At 56.4% G+C, this 20,223-nt stretch overlaps 1 protein-coding gene across 2 annotated transcripts in view; it reads right to left on the bottom strand.

Annotated features, from left to right (window-relative positions):
• Window positions 1-6,804: 6,804 nt before the first annotated feature.
• Rfx2 (regulatory factor X2) overlaps window positions 6,805-20,223 on the bottom strand; it is a 28,050-nt gene continuing 14,631 nt past the window's right edge. For both annotated transcript variants that reach the window (XM_042697197.1, XM_042697198.1), the window contains 12 exons: window positions 19,569-19,750; window positions 18,114-18,233; window positions 17,637-17,752; window positions 16,108-16,226; window positions 15,755-15,867; window positions 14,533-14,690; window positions 12,859-12,956; window positions 12,039-12,188; window positions 10,442-10,650; window positions 8,340-8,493; window positions 7,362-7,404; window positions 6,805-7,016 (listed from right to left, as the gene is read on the bottom strand). In XM_042697197.1, coding sequence (XP_042553131.1) covers window positions 6,904-7,016; window positions 7,362-7,404; window positions 8,340-8,493; window positions 10,442-10,650; window positions 12,039-12,188; window positions 12,859-12,956; window positions 14,533-14,690; window positions 15,755-15,867; window positions 16,108-16,226; window positions 17,637-17,752; window positions 18,114-18,233; window positions 19,569-19,750 — 1,575 coding nt within the window. In that variant the 3' untranslated portion in view covers window positions 6,805-6,903. The remainder of the gene's footprint in view (window positions 7,017-7,361; window positions 7,405-8,339; window positions 8,494-10,441; window positions 10,651-12,038; window positions 12,189-12,858; window positions 12,957-14,532; window positions 14,691-15,754; window positions 15,868-16,107; window positions 16,227-17,636; window positions 17,753-18,113; window positions 18,234-19,568; window positions 19,751-20,223) is intronic.

The following is a 20,223-nucleotide window of genomic DNA, read 5'->3' as shown; positions in this document are numbered from 1 at the left end:
TTAGTGTTTTCATCCCTCTGGCTTGGGCTCTGAGTCCCATGTCATATCTAGTATGAGTACTAGCTCTGCCTGTCATCATCGCGATCTAGAAGGGGCAGAGGCACCAGGCCATCTGGTCACCTCCCATGTGTAGAAAGGACCTTCTCATTCCCAGCTTGCTGGGTCTTTTTTGGCAATAGTGGAGTTTGAACTCAGGGCCTCACGTTTGCTAGGCAGGAACTCTACTACTTGGGTCACACCCCTTACTGCTGCCTCACACCAGGATCCTCTTACTTATGCCTTCTGGGTAGCTGGGATTACAGACTTGTCTCAGGGCACTGACCTTTCCTGGTTTCATTATTTATGCCCAGGCTTTCAAGCCCTTCCTGGGTGGGTTATCTGTTTCTGTGTATCTTCAGACTGCCTGGGCTTTAATGAACTTCATGCATGTGTTTTAGATTTAGACTACATAGATACTTTGTATCACACTTAATACAGAAAACCACCAAACCTGCTTAGGAGTTTAGGGTGAAACAAACATGGCATGCTGGCAAGTTCTAGATAGCTGCCAGGCCTAGGCTCAGGCTGAGGGCCGCCTCTCCTAGACAAGGGAGAGGAGCTTCGCTCTGAGAGGTGTGTTGTCCTTCAGCACAGATTTCCTCAATGACACCATGAGAACAAAGGAGTAAAAGAGTGAAAAACAGGATAACTCAGCCAGGTGCTGGTGGCTCAGGCCTGTAATCCTAGCTACTCAGGAGGCTGAGATCTGAGAATTGCAGTTCAAAGTCAGCCTGGGCAGGAAAGTCTGTGAATCTCCTCATGCCTCCCCTCCCCCGCACCCCATTGGACCTATGGCTCAAATGGTAGAATGCTAGCATTAAGCAAAAGAGCTTAGGGATGGTGCCTAGGCCCCGTGTTCAAGCCCCGGGACTAGCACATACACACTCAAGAATGGGTGACTGGAACCAGGAATCCTTGCCATTCTGTGTCACTGAACTCCATGTGCGCCTGTGGCCTGAAGTCATGTTAGCTGGAATCCCACATGGGGAAGTTCCAGCAACTTGTCATCACCTGCTAAATGTAATCCAGAGCCGTTAAGGAAAACACTCCTCTGCCCCAAGCAAATTGGTTTCCACTGTTTTTGCAATTTGTGTGTGTGTGTGTGTGTGTGTGTGTGTGTGTGTGTGTGTGTGCACGCATGCACACTGGTCCTGGGGTTTGAATTCAGGGCCTGGGCACTGTCCCTGAGCTCTTTATTTAAGGCTAGTGCTCTACCACATTAAGCCACAGCTCCACTTCATCTTTCCTGCCTGGGCTGGCTTCAAATCATGATCCTCAAATGTCAGCCTCCTGAGTGGCTAGGATTGGTTTGACAGTTTCTCTGAAATGTAATTTTGTTATATTAAGGTGCTGTATGGAGGGTGGCTTGGCAGTTTTTTGGTAGCAGCAGGGTGACTGTGGCCTCCTGTCCCTTAGACCTTGGCTTTATACTCTGTTCATTTCAGCACATAATTGCCGGCCACCTTCTGTGCTGGCTTTAAAGCATGCCTCCAGGTCTTTGGTGCCGATCCATCCGGAAGTGGATGCCTGGACTCCAGCCAGCTGGTCATTGCGTGCATGGGACAACACTCAAAACTGTGTCCATCAGGGCCACAGTGGCAGGATGCAGTGTCCACCTGCTGGACTATACTAGAAGAGTGCCTTGGTTAGCACTGGGCTTTGAAGGAGGAGGTCCTTGTGCCTGTTAAGCAGGTGCTCTTAATACTGAGCCATACCCCCAGCCCTGTTTTTTTGCTGGTTTGAGTTTGGGTCATGTTTCCTTCCCTGGGCCTGTACATGATCTGCTTATTAGACTTCTCCTTGTAGCTAGGATCACAGATGTGCACCAGGTGCCACTAAGCTTGAGCATGTTGTCCTAGCTGTGATCCGGAGGATCAAGGTTCAGAGGAGCCTAGGGAAAAGAAGTTTAGGAGACTTCATCTCCAAAACAACCAGGAAAAAGTACTTGCATCTCAGTTACCCTGTAGCCTTTCTGGGCAGCACTGGTCATCTCTAGTCTGGATCAGTTCTCCATTTCTTCTTCCTTGACCAGGATGTGTGTAGCAGGCACTGCATTGTGTGAGCTGTGTGTTTCCTTGTAAATACATTTGTGTTCTGTAGTGCCAGCAGGGTTTTTACGGAGGTGTGTGCGTGCACTGGAGTGCATGCAGCCTCCAGGGAGGCCACATAGGTTGGGCTGAACATTTGGGAACAGTTTAGACTCCTGGTGTGGAAGCTGTCAGCTGGGCAACTTCTCCCTTCACAAGTAAATAGGGAAGGTTTGAGGAGGAGTCGGGAGGAAGCTGGTTCTTCCCCTGTGGTGGCCAGCCATCTCCTTTGTCAAAAGCTTTCTCTTCATTATTTTGTTGCCATCAAGGAAACAAAACTACAAAAACTCAAACTTGTACCAGGCGCCTGTGGCTCACGCCTGTCATCCTAGCTACTCAGGAGACTGAGATTTCAGGATCGAGGTTCAAAGCCAGCCCGGGCAGGAAAGTCCGAGTCTTTTTTCTCCAGTACTCAGAAAACTGGAAGTGGTGCTGTGGCTCAAGTGGTAGAGCACTCGCCTTGAGCTGAAGAGCTGAGGGACAGGGCTCAGGCTGAGTTCAAGCCCCATGACTGCCCACTGCCCCCTCCCCCGTCGCCCCCCCAATCAAACTTTCAACAGGTTGGCTGCTGTGTCACAGAATGTCCACTAGGGGGCAGAAGAGCACTGGATACATTCAAAACCTGCCCCAGGCTATGGGCCTGGAAACAGGTCTGTTTCCTAAGAAACTCAATCTCCAAAGTCCCTGACTACCCCTGGGTTCTCGGTTGCCACTCTTCAAAAACACCTGTGAAGGGGAATTTGCTGGAAAGATACCAAGCTGCCCAGGGTATCAAAAGGAAGAGAGATGGAGATGAGGGGCCAAGGCTGTGCTTCTGCTCACAGTTGGGGTTCTGGGGATCAAGTGTAGAGTGGGGCCAGCTGGGCACTGGGTGCTGACCACATGCCTCCCCTTCCCCAGCACACACTGACAGGCACCTCGCTCAGGGCCCCTGGAGTCAGGGTCCCTACTGGGGTGTCCACGCAGAGGACCCCTGCAGCCCTGTTCCCTGCTGCCCCACCCTCTGCCTGGCACTGAGGCCTCCCCTCTCCTGCTCTGGCTCCCTCCCTCTAGCTGAGCTGTGACTTGAGTTCAAGGCCAGCTTGTGGGAAATGCATTGGACCCTCTCCCAAAACCAAAATACCTGTGATAATGCACTGATAAAGGGTGGTTAGGCACTGGTGGCTGATGTCTGTATCCTATTTGGGAGGCAGAGCTCAGAGGACTCAAGGCCAGCCCGAGTAAAGAAGGTCTTAACCAATTAAAGAAAGCTGGGCAAGGTGGCCTGTCATCCAGCTGCTCTGGAGGACTGTGGTTCCAGGTCTGGAGACAAGTCTCTGAGATGACATCTCGAAGCCGGGCATGGTGGGACATGCTTGCTATCGCAGCTAAGGGAAGATGGAGTGTAAATGAGAACACAGTCCAAGCCAGCCTGGGCAAAACGTGAGACCTTGCCTCAAAAATAGCTCTGTAATCAGGCACCAGTGGCTCACGCCTATAACCCTAGCTCCTCAGGAGGCTGAGATCTGAGCATCGTAGTTCAAAGTCCATGAGACTCATCTCCAATGAACCACCAGAAAACTGGAAGTGATGCTGTGGCTCAAGTGGTAGAGCGCTCACCTTGAGCTAAAGAGCTGAGGAACAGCGCCCAGGCCCAGAATTCAAGCCCTACAACCACCACCACCACCAAAATAACTGCAACAGGGCCTGGGTGTGTGGCTAAGCAGTAGAGCACCTGCCTAGTAAGTGCAAAGCTCCCCCTTCCCCACCTCCCCCCCCCACCTCCCAATGGTGGCTGAGTACACTGATGCCTGGGTTACAAAGCAAAGGGTGGCTGCTACTGATGGGGTTGAGACCTCCTGGAAGATTCCGGGACAAGATGCTAAGGTGTGTGCTAAAGAAGATGGGACGTTATATATTGTGGAACACTACACAGACTGTAGAGAAATGAGATCATGTCATTTGCAGGATGGAATTGGAGAAGGTCATGTTGAGTCAGAGAAGGCATGCTCGGAAAGCTAATGTCACCATTTTGCTCGTATGTGGAAGCTAGAATTCAAAGACAGCCATATACAGGGGCATGTACATATATATGCATACGAGAGAGACAACAGAACATGATTTTAACTGGGGCAGTGTAGGGGGGTGAGGGGGGGGGAGGGGGAAGAAAAAGGGCGGAGGCAGTACAGAGTGCAGCTAGCTGTGTACAAAAGAAAGCTGGTGATTAATAAGGGATGGGGGTGCAAGAAAGAAAAAGCAGTAGGGAGAAGTGTTCTGATAAAAACATATTTGCACATCTGAAATGCCCTGGTGAAAACCAGTGTAACACACACACACACACAGAGTCAGGAAGGTAAAACAGGCTTGGCTGGTGGCTGGGCTGAGCAGCGTGGGGAAGGCTGGGGGCGGACGAGGAGGAATGGGCCCTGTGTTGTGTATTTGCATATATGCAAATAGTCATGAACTGAGATGGAGGGGATGTGGAAAGGGTGGGGGGGTGAGGCCGATGCAGATCCACTGTGTTCATGTGTGAAAATGCCACAGTGAACTCCATTTACTCCCCAAAGTGTCTGGGGATGTGTAGGCTGTCACAAGGGGCGTGGAGTGGGGGGAGACACCAGGGAGATGGTGCTCAGGATGCCCCAGAGCACGGCCCGGTCCCCACACGCGCAGGGACACTGAGGGGAGAAGGTGCGTTGCGGACTCGCCTCAGGGTTGTGTGTATACTTGGTGCTCACAAGATGGGCATGTGGGTATTCTTGCCATCTTTCAGGTAGGGAAACTGACACCAGGGCGTTGGCAGGGTGGGGGTGGGGCAGGGTCTGCCTGGGATGGAGGAGGGTCTCCACTGTGTGGCGCCCACGAGCCGAGCGCGATCTGGCAGCGTGCAGGAGGGGGGGCGGGGAGGGAGCCGGGGCTGTGTGGGGTGCTGCCCACCTCGTGTCAGGCCGGCAGCAACTTCCCAAGGCAGGGACAGTGATAGACGCAGCTCTTCAGGGACCCAGGCTTTTTTATCTGGCCATCCTGACTTCCACAAGGACTGAGGTGGCTGTTGGGGCTCCGCCCATCGTGTCTGCAGCCCCATGTTCCCCTGCACACCTACCTTGGCACAGGAGGCTCAGACAGGAGCCTGCCCAGGGACAGGTGAGCTGTGGGCTTGCTCTCTCCCTCCCTCCCAGGCCCTCAGCACCTTATGCAGGGCTGCCGTGAGGGGGGCAGTGGGCATTTAGTGGGCTGTGTGGCACCCGCTAGCCTGGGCTGTGGGGTCTCAATACTGAGGACAGTCTGAGCCTGGCAGGGGATCGGCTGGGGCATGTGGGCATTGGCCTGGCACGGGACATGAATCCACTCCTCTGGTTCACTTCACTGTGGGCCTGCTCACGGTCCCCCAAGAGGAGGACGGTCCCCCCAATAGAGTTCCTGGTCCCACCAACCTCAACGTGCTCTCTGTGGACCAAGCCACTTCTGTGTAGAGATGCTGGGAGTTGGGGGGGGGGGGGGAGGGCTGTCTGCAGACGCGGGACCAGCCCTGCTCAGGACTCCTAGATCGTGGGTGTTCCCTGCTCCCCTGTGGGAGGTTGCCGAGAGTGGGGTGGAGGGGGACCAGGGGGGAGGCAAAGCCTGTCTGGGTCCCTGGGGAGCAAATGCAGTGGCTGCCGGGGCCATTACGTCCGCTCGGCCAGCAGGAGGGGGGCCGCTCTGGAGCCCCTCTTTCCTGCCTCGAACTATTAGACCAGACAGACAGCATGATCATTATGGACTTTTTGTTGGAAAACAAGTGCATCTTTCCCTCCCTGCACCCCCACCCTGCTGGCACCCCGAGTATGGGCAGAGGTTTCGAAGGCCACGTGAGTTACATTCGTACCTTGTGCGTGAATGAGAACAAAACCTTGCGGACTTGATATGCTGCAGTGAACACGTTCCTAAGAAACCTTCTAAGAACAATTACAGCACAAAACTATTGGCAAAACATTTTTCCAAAAAGAGAAACTATTGCATTTCATTAGGTTGCACCTCCTAGCCTAGAGGCCTGCTCCCCGCGTGGGGCCGGAAGTCCTGCGTGGCACAGGAGGGGGGGGGGGGTCGCCGCCCTCCAGGGGGTCCTTGGCGTCTATGTGTCCCTAGAGAAGAGCTTCACTTGGAAGAGGTCAAGTTGGGACTTGCTGGGGCTCAGCACTCCAGAATGGCTTATTAGAGGGAGGTGTTCTGGAAGAGTCCATGGGTCCAGCACTGCTGTGGCGGAAGATGGCCGGTGACCCTGACCCCCGCCGGCCCCTGGAACAAGGCCGCTCCAGACCCAGCAGTTTGGCAATGAACTTGGACAGAAGCCCGTCGCCGATCGCTTCCGATTCTGATTGTTTAGACACGAGTGGGCCGGGTCGTGTGGCTTCCTGGTTGTCAGGCTGTGGATCTGTCTGGTGTTCCGGCCTTTGGCACGTGGAGGGGGGCTCGTGCCTCAGCATACCCAGGCCATGGGGCCAGGACTCCACGTCCCGTCCTGAGGGGCCCATGGGTCAGTGCGCTCTGCAGCCGCCCACAGGGCAGGGCGCGACGGGGGGAGGCTGTCCGCCCCCCTGGCCTGTGCCCTGTGCTCCCCTCCCAGCTGCTAAGGGACAGGGGGGCACCCGGGGGCTACCGCACCCCAAGTGACACCATATAGTTTCTGGGCCTCAGGCCGGGGGGGCTCCTTCAGTCAGCGTAAACATCACGTCATCTAGAGGCACTAAAGCAGGAGAGGCAGCCGAGGGAGTCCTGCTTCCCAGAGGCCGGCCACACCTTCTGGAAGCTCTGGAAGGTGCTAGATGCCCTGCAGCGGGTGGCTGGGGTCTCCGCGCTCCCGCTTCACCATGGGCTCGCCCAGGCTGTGGCCGTCCGTGTCGGCCTCGCTGCCGTGTCTGTCACTCATGTCCTCTGTGGGGCCCGCATGGAGGGACAGAGAAGCCCATGTTCAGACGGGGGCAGCACAGATGGCCTGGGACCTGTGGTGGCCGGGACGCTACCTGACCTCAGCTCCCGCCGCCAGCCCAGGTCACGCACAGGCGCCCCAGACCTCTGACCTTCTGGGACTGTCATCCACCGGCCGGGGCCTGGCTGCCGAGCCTCCCCCAAGCATCACAGGATTTGGGCCAACTCCCGGGCCACCTGCCATCCGCCTGCCTGCCCCTGCGCTCCTAAACCCACCAGGGCCACCCCAACTTCCACGTGCTGCTCACAGGATGGTGGCCGGGGGTGGGGGGAGGGCTAGGACACACGCACCTTTGTCCAGCAGCGTCAGCGACAGGGAGGCGAGGTCGCTGAACTGTAAGAGAAGCCGGGGTCAGGCGCTGGGGCGGGCGGCCATCGTCTGCGGGGTCTGGTAGGGGAGCCCACAGCACCTTTAGCAGAGGCCTGCTTGGGCCCTGGGCAGCCTGGGGTGCCGGCTCACCTGGAGCCCCTGGAGGCGGCGGGTGGCCTGGCCTGGCCATGGTGGTGTGGGACTAGCCACCTGCTATCCTGGCCTACGTGAGATCACACTGCCACCCGGGTGACCCCCTTCTGGGCTGGGTGACCCCCAGGCTGTGCCCTGCCCATGAGCACCAGCTGCCATGGGTCCGTGGCAGGTGCATTTTACCGAAAGCTCACCAGACATCACCTCATTTCTTTCTGGAAGCAACCCCAGGCAGCACAGCAGTTATACCCCCTAGGAAGCCCCCCTCCAAGTGCCGAAAGGGGCTGCACAGGCACACATGCGCACTGCAGCCGTGGGTGCCCATCACGCACGGAGCACTACACAGCCAGGAACAGAAGCAGGCGGTGACCAAGCCGCAGCACGGAGGGACGCTGGGCCACCGCGCTTGCTGGGAGCAGCAGACACACAAGGTCCCGAAATGTGCGGTTCAGGGATAGGATGGGAGACTTCCAGAACAGGCGGCTCCAGACACAGGCTGTGGGCTGGCGGCCGGCCCCAGCGGGGCGGCTTCCTCCCGACGTAGCTGCGCGGTGAATGCGCTCACCACTGTGCCCCCGCGCCTCTCTAGGGCGTTAGGAGCAGTCGGCCGGGGTTGCGCCTGGGGCCCTGCTCAGAGGAGGGGGGCGCCAAACCCCTGCGGGTTGCGCCTGGGGCCTGCCTTGGGGGCAGCGCCCTGCTCAGAGGAGGGGGGCGCCAAACCCCTGCGGGTTGCGCCTGGGGCCTGCCTTGGGGGCAGCGCCCTGCTCAGAGGAGGGGGGCGCCAAACCCCTGCGGGGCTCCCTCACCTCTCCCATGACCGCGATGGGCGTCTCCCCGGTGGCCTCCGCGACCCGGTTCTCCACCAGGTAGAACATGTACTCGTCGTACAGCAGCCGGATGAGGTGGAACGAGCCGAAGCTGGCGGCACTGCGCAGCGTCAGGTCTCGGATCACCATGGAGCTGGGGGTGGAGTGGGGCACAGAAGCCAGGAGACTCAGGGGGACACCCCCAGGTACCCAAGCCGCCCTCAGACCTGCCGGCTGTGAGGTGGGAGTTGGGGGAAGGGCAAGTGCAAAGGTCCTGAGGCACCCAGGCCAGGGTAGAGTGTGAGGAGAGGCAGCAGGGACCAACTGGGCTTCTTCTGGAGGGATTGGCAAACTATACAATGTTTTTTTATTTTTATGTTTTTGCAGCATTGGGATGGAAGCAGGACTTCATGCTTGCTACCAGTTGAGCCACGCTCCAGTCCCTCAGCTGTACTCATGGGGGGTAGGGGCCTCACAGCCCTTGTTGGCTCTTGTTGTATTTCAGGCAGTGCCTTGTGCTTTTGCCCCAGGGCTGGCCTTGGGCCTCGTACCATCCTCCTTCCCACAGCCTCCTAGAATAGCTGGGACCACAGGTATGTGCCACCATGCCTGGCCTTCTTTGTTTAAAATTCCTATTCGGTAGATTTCCAGTCCAGGGACTGGGCTGCCAGTGCTGTGGTCAACAGTTGTGAACCTTTTTTTGTGTGTGTGTCTGTACCAGGGCTTGAACTCAGAACCTTGTGCTGTCACAGCTGGCACTTTACCACGTGAGCCACACTTCCAGTCTGGCTTTTTGGTAGTTAACTGGAGATGGAACCTCACAGACTTTCTGCCCAGGCTGGCTTTGAACAGCCACCCTCCAGGTCTCAGCCTCCTGAGTAGCGGGGATCCAGTGGTGTTTGAAGGAGGTTATTGTTGGTGGTGTGAGAGGCTGCAGAGAACGGTGCAGGCATTTCTGGGCCACAGTGTGGGCTCCTGCCCAGCTTCCTGCCACCCCACCGACCAAACAGCTGCCAGCCTCGCAGGCTCCTCAGTCTCATGAGCTTGCTTCTGGAAACAAGCCTCTTTATACTGAGTTTGCATGTAATTTTACAGATGTACACTGGCTCCAGGGGGGCAACAGGCCCCTGAATGGCGGCCTCCCCTCTGCTTCTGTCCCCACACCTGCCAGCCCTGAGTGGCCTCTAAATGCCATCAGACGAAGGCCATGTTCCAGACTCTCATTTTGTCTGCCATGTCATCCATTGCTCCTGTTTCATGACTTTTATTTATTTATTTTTTATTTTTTTTGGGTCCGGTCGTGGGGTCTGAGCTCTGGGCCTGGGCGCTGTCCCTCAGCTCTTCAGCTCAAGGCTAGCGCTCTACCACTTGAGCCACAGCGCCACTTCCGGCTTTTTTTTTTCTTTTTGCTTATGTGGTGCTGAGGAATCGAACCCAGGGCCTCAGGCATGCAAGGCAAGCGCTCTACCACTGAGCCACCTTCCCAGCCCCATGACTTTTATTTTTTACCAGGACTTCAACTCAGAATCCTGAGTCCTTTTTTTTTTTTTTTTTTGTCGGTCGTGGGGCTTGAACTCTGGGCCTGGGCGCTGTCCCTCAGCTCTTCAGCTCAAGGCTAGCTCTCTACCACTTGAGCCACAGCTTTTTCTGCTTCTGTGGTGCTGAGGAATCAAACCCAGGGCATCATGCATACAAGGCTAGCACTCTACCACTGAGCCACCTTCCCAGCCTCTCCTGAGGACTTTTCTATTCAACCTGGCATTGAACATGGACCTTCAGATATCAGCCTCCTGAATAGCTAGGATTACAGGCATGAGCCATCGGTGCCTGGTAAATCATGTTTTGCTGGTTGTTTTTGGTGGTACTGGGGATTTGAACTCAAGGCCTCACCCTTGCTAGGCTGAAGGTCTACCATTGAGCCACACCTCCAGCCATGATCTCAATGTTTAAAATTTTAAACGTTACAGTTTCTTTTGGTGCCTGGGGCAGAACCCAGAGCCCCCAATGTACTGGGCAAGCACTGGCTACTGAGCTACCAGTCCCTGAGGACTTTGAGAAACGTGTTTACTGTCACCCTGGGAGAGCTGCTCCCAGGGACTTACCTGTAGAAGGACCACTTCAGCAGGAACTGGCGGGCGGCCTTGGGAAAGCTGGGGCTACCCACGTGTTGCTTGAGCACCTGTGTGACCACATTGTCCAGCCAGCTGGCCCACTGCTCCAGCGAGCTCTGCTGCTGCAGGGTCAGCTTAAAGTCCTGCTCCAGCCTCTGCACCACGCTCTCCTCGCACTGGCACACCCATGAGGCCTGCTCCTGCAGAAGGAGGACGGCCTGTGAGACCTGGGCAAGCCTAGGATAGAGCCACAGGGACCCAGCCTTCAGCGTGGCTCATGCTGCGCCTGCTGTGATCCCGCCTGCTGTGTTCCTGCCCCTCCCTCCATCTCACCAAGAGCCAAACCCCTGCCTTTTTGTGTGTTTGGGGTTTTTTTGTGTGTGTGCCAGTCCTGGGCCTTCAACTCAGGACCTGGGCACTGTTCCTGAACTACTATGCTGCCACAGCTCCACTTCTGGTTTTCTGATGATTAGTTGGAGAGAAGAGTCTCACGGATTTCCCTTCTTGAGCTGCCTTTGAACAGCATCCTCAGATCCCAGCCTGTTGAGCAGCTGGTATGACAGGAGTAAGCCCCTGGCACTGGGCTCATATTTTCTTTGAGACAAGAGAATATTTTTTTCCTCAGGCTGGCCTAGAGTGCTACTTCTTCTTCTAAGTAGCTTGGATTATATGTGTGCGTTTCCATGCCTGCCTGGCTAGTACTTAATGGATGAGCCACTCAGGTCTGGAAGGAGGCCTAGGCAAGGCCAACCACCTACTGTGTGCCTGAACTTTTCTTTTTTCTTTTGTGATGGTACTGGAGTTTGAACTCAGGGTTTTGTGCTTTCCAGGTAGATGCTCTATCTAATGAGCCCCACTTCCAGCCCTTTTGGTTTCAGTTTACTTTTTTTTTTTTGGTCGGACGTGGGGCTTGAACTCTGGGCCTGGGCGCTGTCCCTGCACTCTTCAGCTCAAGGCAAGTTTCTACTGCTTGAGCCACAGGGGCACTTCCGGTTTTCTGGTGGTTTATTGGAGATAAGAGTCTCACGGACTTTCCTGCCTGGGCTGGCTTTGCACTGTGATCCTCAGATCTCAGCCTCCTGAGTACCTAGGATTACAGGCGTGAGCCACCGGTGCCAGCTGTTTACTTTTTTAGGTAGGAGTAGGGGCTCATGTTTTTGCCCAGAGCATCCTGTTCTGCAATTCTCACACCCGAGCCTCCCATGTAGCTGGGATGTCAGGCACAGTCACCAAGGGTTAGTGGTCTTATTGGCTGAATGGGGTCTCACTAGTTTCCTACACAGGGCTGGCCTCAAACCACCATGGTCCCAATATCTGTCTGCCACTTCTGGGTTTGCAGGTGTGAGCCACCTCTCCAGGCCGGTCCCTGCTACTTTTCTGAGCCTAGAAAAGAGCCATTAAAATGGCCAGGAACGTGGTGTGAGGTCCAGGAAGCTGGGCGCCTAGGGGCAGCGTGGGCAGGGAGGCTTCCTGTCTCCCAGACTGGGGTGGGCTGGGCTTGTGGGTGGGGCGGGGTCGGTGGATGCCTGGGCTGGAGGGGGCGGGGAGTGGGGGCTGGTCTGGTGCACAGGCGGCCCGCCGAGGTCACCTGCACGTTGGCGAAGTCCACGCGATTGAGGTCGCTGAGCATCTGGTTGATCTGGGACGTGTTCTGCAGCACGGCGCGTGCTGCCTGCGCCAGGTGGTTGAGCGACGTGTAGCGCCGCAGCGTCTGGGCGAAGGCGCTGACCACGCCCACCTGTGAGACAGGAGGCGGGGTCAGCCCTGGCTGCCCAGTGCTCCGGCCGGGCCAGGGGCGTGGCCTGAGGGCTGACTCTCCCCGCCCACCCGGGAGGAGCCGAATGGGGGTCAGCCCTGCCCCGGGGGCGTGGCCTGAGGACCACACCCTGCCTGCTGCCAGAGCACGAGGCATCGTTTTTGTTCCCATAGACCCCACTACTTTTCTTTCTTTTTTTTGTGCCAGTCCTGGGGCTTGAACTCAGGGCCTGGACACTGTCCCTGAGCTGCTTTTGCTCAAGGCTAGCACTCTACCACTTGAGCCACAGCGCCACTTCTGGCATTTTCTGTTTATGTGGTACTGAGGAGTTGAACCCAGGCTTCATGCATGCTAGGCAAGCACTCTGCACTAAGCCACCTTCCCAGCCCAGACCCCACATTTTGACACTTAGAATTTCTCATGTGTCTCCAAGACTCAAGGAACAGGGTGAAGGCCCTAGCTGTTCTGGCCTAGCCAAGTCACATCTGCTAAGTTCTGTCCTGGCCCTGCCCCTGCCCCTGGAGCTCTTCCTGGGGGCGCAGCCAGCCTCTGCACACAGGAGAGACTGCTAGAATCCATCAGCATCAAGTATCAAGTTCCATTCCTCGCAGCCATGCTGCCATTCCTCCCCCACCCCCCCGCCCCAATATACCTTGGTCTGGATGACCTGCTGTGGGAAGTCGCTCATGGCATTTGTCAACCAGCCTTCCAAGCTCTTGGCAAAATTGCGGATGGCCTGGGTGAGGGTACCTGCAGGCAAGAGCGGGACTATGGTGTGGGAGGCCTGGCACTTCAGCACCCCATCTGCTGTGGCAAGCATGACCAAGGCAAGCAAGGCCCACCACACAGGACAAGCCATAGCAGATGGCCCTGGGAGGGGGTAGCCAGGGCTGGAGAGGCCGAGGAGAAGCAGGGAGCAGCATCTGTCTGCACTGCTCACCCAGGTGACCCCTCAGGACTCCCCCCTGCCCACAGTGGGCCCATACTGAGCCACAGAGAAACAGCCCACCAGGTGTCCACATGGGAAGGGTGACCATGCTATACTGTACCCGTGCACATAAGCATATTCTACTAGCCAAATTCATTTTGTGATGGCTTTCTATAAGAAATAAAGGATGGGCGTGTGGCTCGGTGGCAAGCGCTTGTCTGGTAGCATATCCACAGCCCTGGGCTCCCGACCCCAACTACAGACACATAATCCTATTGACAAAAGTAACACTGCCGAGGGCTGGGAAGGTGGCTCAGTGGTAGAGCGCTTGCCTTGCATGCCTGAGGCCCTGGGTTCGATTCCTCAGCACCACATCAGCAAAAAGAAAAAAGCCGGAGGTGGCGCTGTGGCTCAAGTGGTAGAATGCTCGCCTTGAGCTGAAGAGCTGAGGGACAGCGCCCAGGCCCAGAGTTCAGGCCCCACTACCGGACCCAAAAAAAAAAAAAAAGTAACACTGCCGAGAAACCAAACAAGGTAGTTCAGGCGTGCACATGTGTAACCCCGGCACTCAGGAGGCTGAGACAGGCAGATGGCAAGATCCAGACCAGCCTGGGCTATGCAGAGAGACGAAGTGGCCCAGCTCTCTCCTGGCCAGCTGCAGGCATAACCCACAGGCCAGGCAGTGGCGGCGGCAGTATGAACGTTGGTGTGGCTTCCTCACCTGGGAAAATGAGGGCCTAGCCTGGTGCCAGGTCCAGCTATCTGTAGTCATCACTGTCAGGGCAGAGGCCCCAGGACACTTGGGGAACAGGTCAGCCCTGGAGACACTAGTTTCTGTACTCCACCACTACTGGCATCCATGGGGCCTCACAGGGCAGAGACACACACAGGCACAGACACGAGGGTCTCCTGAAACTCCACTGGGCAGCACTGGTTGCTGCCCATGGGGCAGGGGTAGGTTCTGGGGTGGCCCTGGCTCTACCAGATGCAGCGGCTGTGACCCTGGCCAGTCCTCTTTGGCACAGGAAGTGCCTCCCCCAGTGCTACCAAGGGTCAGGGGCAGCAGGTGCTGGCACATCCTTGGGATGGGGGATTGACAACTTTACATGGCCCTGACAGTGGCTTCCCATGGCAGTGGCTAGGGTCACAGCCAGGCTACTCCAGATGCCACCTGCCTACCTTCCAGGAGCCTTCCAGAAAGCACCATGTCTGGCCCTATCTTGGGAGTACTCAGGAGGGCCATTCACTTGGATGGTCACCTTGGATCAGAAGCAAGGGCACTTTCCTAGGCCCAGGGTTCCAGAGGCTCATGGACAGAGCTTGCACGTGGACTTCAAGCACGTGGGGCAGTCAGGAAGGGGCAAGGGGCAGGAAGGCAGGGTGGCAGGGGCCTCTTACTGGGGACGGGCCGCAGCACGTCAGGGATGAGGACCTCCACTAGGGCCTGGTAGAGGATGTGGTCACAGCCCCGCATCCACTTGAGGATGGGGTCGCACTTGCACAGCGAGATGAGCTTGTCCTTAGGGAGCACGGCGGCGCTGTCGGCCTCGTCGTCACTGTGGGCAGAGGGGAGACAGCAGTGGCCATGAGCTGGGGGGTCCAGGCCTCCCAGCCCTGCCCGCCCCTCCTCTGCCACGCTGAGCCCCCATGCTGAGGGACCCGTGCTGAGGCTGTGGTGACCTGTCAAGAGCACTCTACTTGGGATGACACACAGCCACCTCTAAGATCCTCCATTAAAAGCGATTTGAGCTGGGCACCAGTAGTGGTTTGTCATCCTAGTTACTCAGGAGGCTGAGATCTGAGGATCGTGGTTTGAAGCCAGCTGGGACAGGAAAGTCTGTGAGACTCTTTATCTTCAACTAACCACCAAAATGCAGAAAGTGGAGCTGTGGCTCAAGTGGTAGAGAGCTAGCCTACAGGGGGAAAAGCTAAGGGACAGTGCCTAGGCCCAAGTTTGAGCACCAGGACTAGTATGCGCACGCGTGCGCGCGCGCGCGCACACACACACACGTGTGAGGCTGGAAACTCACACCGGTAATCCCAGCTACTTGGGTGGATAGGAAGATCAGGAGGATGGAAGTTTGAGCCAGCCTAGGCAAAAAGTGAGACACATCTCAACCAATAAGCTGTGCATGGTGAGGCTGCCAGCCAAGGTATGTGGGAGGTATACATAGGAGAATCGAAGTCCAAGGCAGCTCGGGGCAAAAAGATAAGGTCCTGTCTGAAAAAATAACTAAACCAAAAAGGGCTGTAAGCATGGGAGAGCACCAGCTTATCAAAGCACCAGGCTCTGAGCTTGAACTCACTTCCACATGAGGTAAAGACAGAAACAAGAAATTCTGATTGGAGCCAGGTATGGTCACTCCTGTCATCCCCAGCATCCAGAAGGTTGAGGAATCTGAGTTCTAAGCCAGCCTGAGCCATATATTAAGACACCATCAAGGCCAGCTCCAAAGCCAAACAAAAGCCAAAACCTTGGAAGAGGGGCGAAAGGCATGGTGCCTCCCAAGTCATGCAGGACCCTAAGAACACAAGGAGCCGAAGCACAGGAGTCCCAGGGCCTGAGGACTGTGGAGTAGGCGGGTGGGGGGTGGCAGCCACGTGGGCCTGTGGCTGTCACCTGGCAGGGAGGGTGGTGGGGCCATCGCTGGGGGAAGCCTTGGAGTTCCAGAAGGACAGCCACAGTTTCTCGATGTAGTGGAACTGGAGGTTCATGACGACATCCAGGGTGGCCTGGGAGGAAAAGTGGGGTCACGTGACGTCTGGGCGCAAAGCGCATCTTCTCAAGTCCCCAGAGAGACGAGGGGCCGTCTGTGGGTGGACACGCTCCTGTCTCCCCTGTGCCCGGGGAGCAGCTAGTGACAGCAGGAAGGTGGCGGGTGTGGGTATGAGGGGGGCCTCCCCCCCCCCCCCCCCCCGCTCCGCTGCGGCCTGAGGACAGCAGAGAGACACGTGGGAGGGGCTTGCAGTCACCTCACAGTGCCGTCTGTACACCAGCTGCAGGGCCTTGATGTCTCGTGGTGTGACACTCCCCTGGAGCGGCTCGCCATCCAGGTCAGGCACTGGGAACTCCGGGAACACGTGGGACACATCTGGGGAGGGACACGGGGAACGCTGGGGCAGCCCTGGGCCCCGCAGGCACAGGGCATCTTTTACACAACAGGGACAATGTCACCACCTTCCAGGGATGGCAAACGTGTGGACATAGACACAGCCAGAGGCCAGCACAGGCCTGGCACCCCGCAGACCCTCCTGACTCCTCAGCAGGGCCCTGTGTGGCAGAGCTGGCCCAGGGCAGCGTGCTGGGGAAAAGCCAGCCTCCCTGTCCCCACAGTGATTGCCTAGAGACAGGCCTGGTACTGTCTCCATTTCTCCAGAAAGCCAGAGCCCAGCTGGTCCTGCCCAGACATAGTCAGGTGCTGGTGGCTCACGCCTGTAATCTTAGCTCCTCACAATGATCACAGTTCAAAGCTATCCCGTGCATAAAATGTCCATGAAACTCTTATCTCCAATTAACTACCAAAAAGCTGGAAGTGGTGCTGTGGCTCAAGTGGTAGAGCACTAGCCTTGAGCAGAAAGCAGCTCAGCACCCAGGCCCTGAGTTCAAGGCCCAGGATGGGCACAAAAATAACAAAAACAGAACACATGTTGCTGTCAAGCACCTGAGGAGCACCTGCCAGCAGCCCCTTCCTGCGCAGTGCAGGGAAAGGCTCTGACCTTTGACCTGGTCCTGAGTGCACTCAGGAAACAGGGCAAAGCTTCCATGCTGTGGGCCATCGAAGAGGAAAACCCCAAAACCCCAGATGGAGCTCCATCCTCCTCTCCCAATTGACAGCCTCAGAAGACATCCATTCTCCTTTCGTTCGTGTGTGTGTGTGTGTGTGTGTGTGTGTGTGTGTGTGTGTGTGAGAGAGAGAGAGAGAGAGAGAGAGAGAGAGAGAGAGAGAGAGAGAGAGACACGGGGCTTGAACTCTGGGCTTGGGCACTGTCCCTGCGCTTTTCAGCTCAAGGTGAGCACTCTACCACTTGAGCCACAGCACCACTTCTGGTTTTCTGCTGGCTTATTGGAGATAAGAGTCTCATGGACTTTTTCCTGCTCGGGCTGGCTTTGAACTGTAGTTCTCAGATCTCAGCCACCTGAGGAGCTAGGATACAGGTGGGAGGCACCGGTGCCCGGCTTCCCCATTCTTTTTTACTGCATTGATTCACTATTCGGGCACTGTCCCTGAGCTTCTCTGGCTCAAGGCTAGTGCTCTACCACTTGAGCCACAGCTCCACTTCCGGCTTTTTCTGTGTGTGTGGTACTGAGGAATCGAACATAGGGCTTCATGCATGCTAGGCAAGCACACTACAACTGAGCCACCTTCCCAGCCCTCACTATTCTAATGGACAAGTCAAACACTAATATTTTTTGGCACAGCTGATTATTCTAGAGGCTCTGAGATGCCTGAAGGAGGTTCATCTAGAAGCTGCTGTGTGTCTAACCTGAAGCCAGGGCTCACCTATGTACTGCTGGTGGTGCTGGCTCTGGGTAGCCATGGCCTGCTCCGGAGTGCTGTGCAGGCTGCTGTGGGAGCTGCTGTCCCCCAGGCTGTCTGTCTTCTGGGCTGGCCGGTACCTGGGCACGGAATGCATGCACCTTGCTGAGACCGAGCAGGAAGCAGTGTGTAGAATTATTTGGGGGCTAGTCCTGGGGCTCAAACTCAGGGCCTGAACACTGTCCCTGAGCTTTTTGGCTCAAGGCTGGCGCTCTCCCACTTGAGCCATGTCTCCACTTTGGGCTTCTTTTGCTGGTTTATTGGGGACAAGAGTCTCATGGACTTTTCCTGCCCAGGATGGCTTTGTTTGAGCCCTGATCCTCAAATCTCAGCTTTCTGATTGGCTGGGATTACAGGTGTGAGCCACCAGTCTGTCTGATTTTTTTTTAAGATGCAGCCTAGTCACCTGATGAAGGCCCCCACTCCGGGGGAGGCACCCACCTGGGCTTCTGGTGCACGGGCTGCTGCCGCATGGCCATGTACTGCGTGTCCTCCTGTAGCCGGTTGAGCGGGGAGTCGGGCTTCAGCCGGATCCCGCAGTAGTGGTACTTGGAGTTGCCCCTGCAAGGCAAACACCGCAGGTCGGCTCCCTGCGGGCATCCTGAACAAGACAGGCCACCTCGCCTGGCCCTGTGTGTTGGCTTGGTGTTTGGCACTTGCCGAACCTGTGAGAAGTGTGTACGGGGGACCTTTGCACACAAAGCCCTTCATGCGGAGCTCTGTGCCGCCTTTTAATACAATAAAGGCTCTGACAAGTGCAGCACAGGAAGTGGAGCTGTGACTCAAGTGCTTAGCACCAGCCTTGAGAAAGAAAAAAAACAAAAGCCAAGCAGCCGTGAGAGGCCCTGAGTTCAAGCCCCAATACTGGTGTGTGTGTGTGTGTGTGTGTGTGTGTGTGTGTGTGTGTGTGTGTGTGTGTGTGTGTGTGCACGCTTATGCACATGCACACCCCACCCCCACACCCACCCCCACCCCACACTCCAAACAAAACCTTGCAAAGTTCTGCAGAGATAAAATCAGGGGGACACTCTATGCCAGCTTTGGGTCCGTGTACTGTGGGGACTTGGAATGAGGAGAGCTGAGGATCCCAGTTCAAAGCCAGCCTGGGTGAAACTCTTATTTCCAATTAACCAGAAAAAAAGCTAGAAGTTACTCAAGTGGTAGAGCACAGCCTTGAGGAACAAACAAACAAAAAAAAAGCCAAGAGAGTGTTTTTTTTGGGGGGGGTCCGGTCGTGGGGCCTGAACTCTGGGCCTGGGCGCTGTCCCTCAGCTCTTCAGCTCAAGGCTAGTGCTCTACCACTTGAGCCACAGCGCCACTTCCAGCTTTTTTCTGCTTATGTGGTGCTGAGGAATCGAACCCAGGGCCTCATGCATGCAAGGCAAGCGCTCTACCACTGAGCCACCTTCCTAGCCCCAAGAGTGTTCATATTTTTAAAAGTTCATTCTAGCCGGGCATAGGTGGCTCACGCCTGTCATCCTAGCTACCCAGGAGGCTGAGATCTGAGGATTGCAGCTCAAAGCTAGCCTGGGCAGCAAAGTCCATGAGACTCTTATCTCCAATAAAAACCACCAGAAAACCAGAAGTGGAGCTGTGGCTCAAGTGGTAGAGTCCTAGCCTTGAGCCAAAGAAGCTCAGGGACAATGCCCAGGCCTTGATTTCAAACCCCAGGACTGACCAAAAAAAAAAAAAAAGTGTTTTATGGCTCTGCCACAAGGCAGGAGTACTTGTAAGAATGTAGTTCCGGGTGAATAACAAGAAAAGCTGGTGACCCCCATGTCCCATCCTGGACTTATGAAGGAGCCAGCATGGCCATGGCTATGCCTGCCACCTGGTGGGGATAGCTCAGAGTTCACCAGGAGGCTCTGGTGGAGGCAGTGGGGTGCCATCACCCACCTGGTGCCCAGGCGGCGCGTGCGCAGCCCCATGAAGACGGAGCGGATGAGCTTCCCGAAGGAGGCGGCGTTGACGGGGTCCAGCTTGTGCTCCTGGCAGTGGCGCAGGTAGTGGTTGTACAGGGAGCTCCGCGGCAGGCTCACACCCTCCGCCGTCTCGTAGTTGTCCAGCAGCCACTGGAGCTGAGCAGAGAGACACCGGCCTCTGGGTCAGAGAACCTCATCCTGCGCCCCCCTCCCCCCGCCCCCCCCATCCCCTGCATGTGCACTGGCTTCACTCAGGAACCTGATCCTACTGCCTACAGACTACTGTGTGAGCGCCAGGACTCTGCCAGCCCTCTATACTCCCAGATGGCCCAGAGCCGCTCCACAGCACAAGGGGGACTCCTCTGTTCTGCACCCCAATCTCCAGTGGTGTCTCTTGCAGACATGCATCCGTGTGAGCCCATTGCATGGAGAATGCAAGAAGGTTTGGGGATGTCTGCTTGGATTTATCCCTCCCTCCCTTCCTTCCTCCCTCCTTCCCTTTCTTTCTTCCTTCCACACTGGGGCTTGAACTGAAGGCCTCATGCTCTCACTTGGCTTTTTCACTCAAGGCTGGTACTCTACAACTTGAGCTACACCTTCACTTTGAGCTTTTTAGCAATAAGAGACAG

This window comes from Dipodomys spectabilis, unplaced genomic scaffold (genome assembly GCF_019054845.1).
Source record: "Dipodomys spectabilis isolate Male_0828 unplaced genomic scaffold, ASM1905484v1 ptg000215l, whole genome shotgun sequence".
NCBI lineage: Eukaryota > Metazoa > Chordata > Mammalia > Rodentia > Heteromyidae > Dipodomys > Dipodomys spectabilis.
This window is presented reverse-complemented; position numbering and strand designations above follow the sequence as displayed.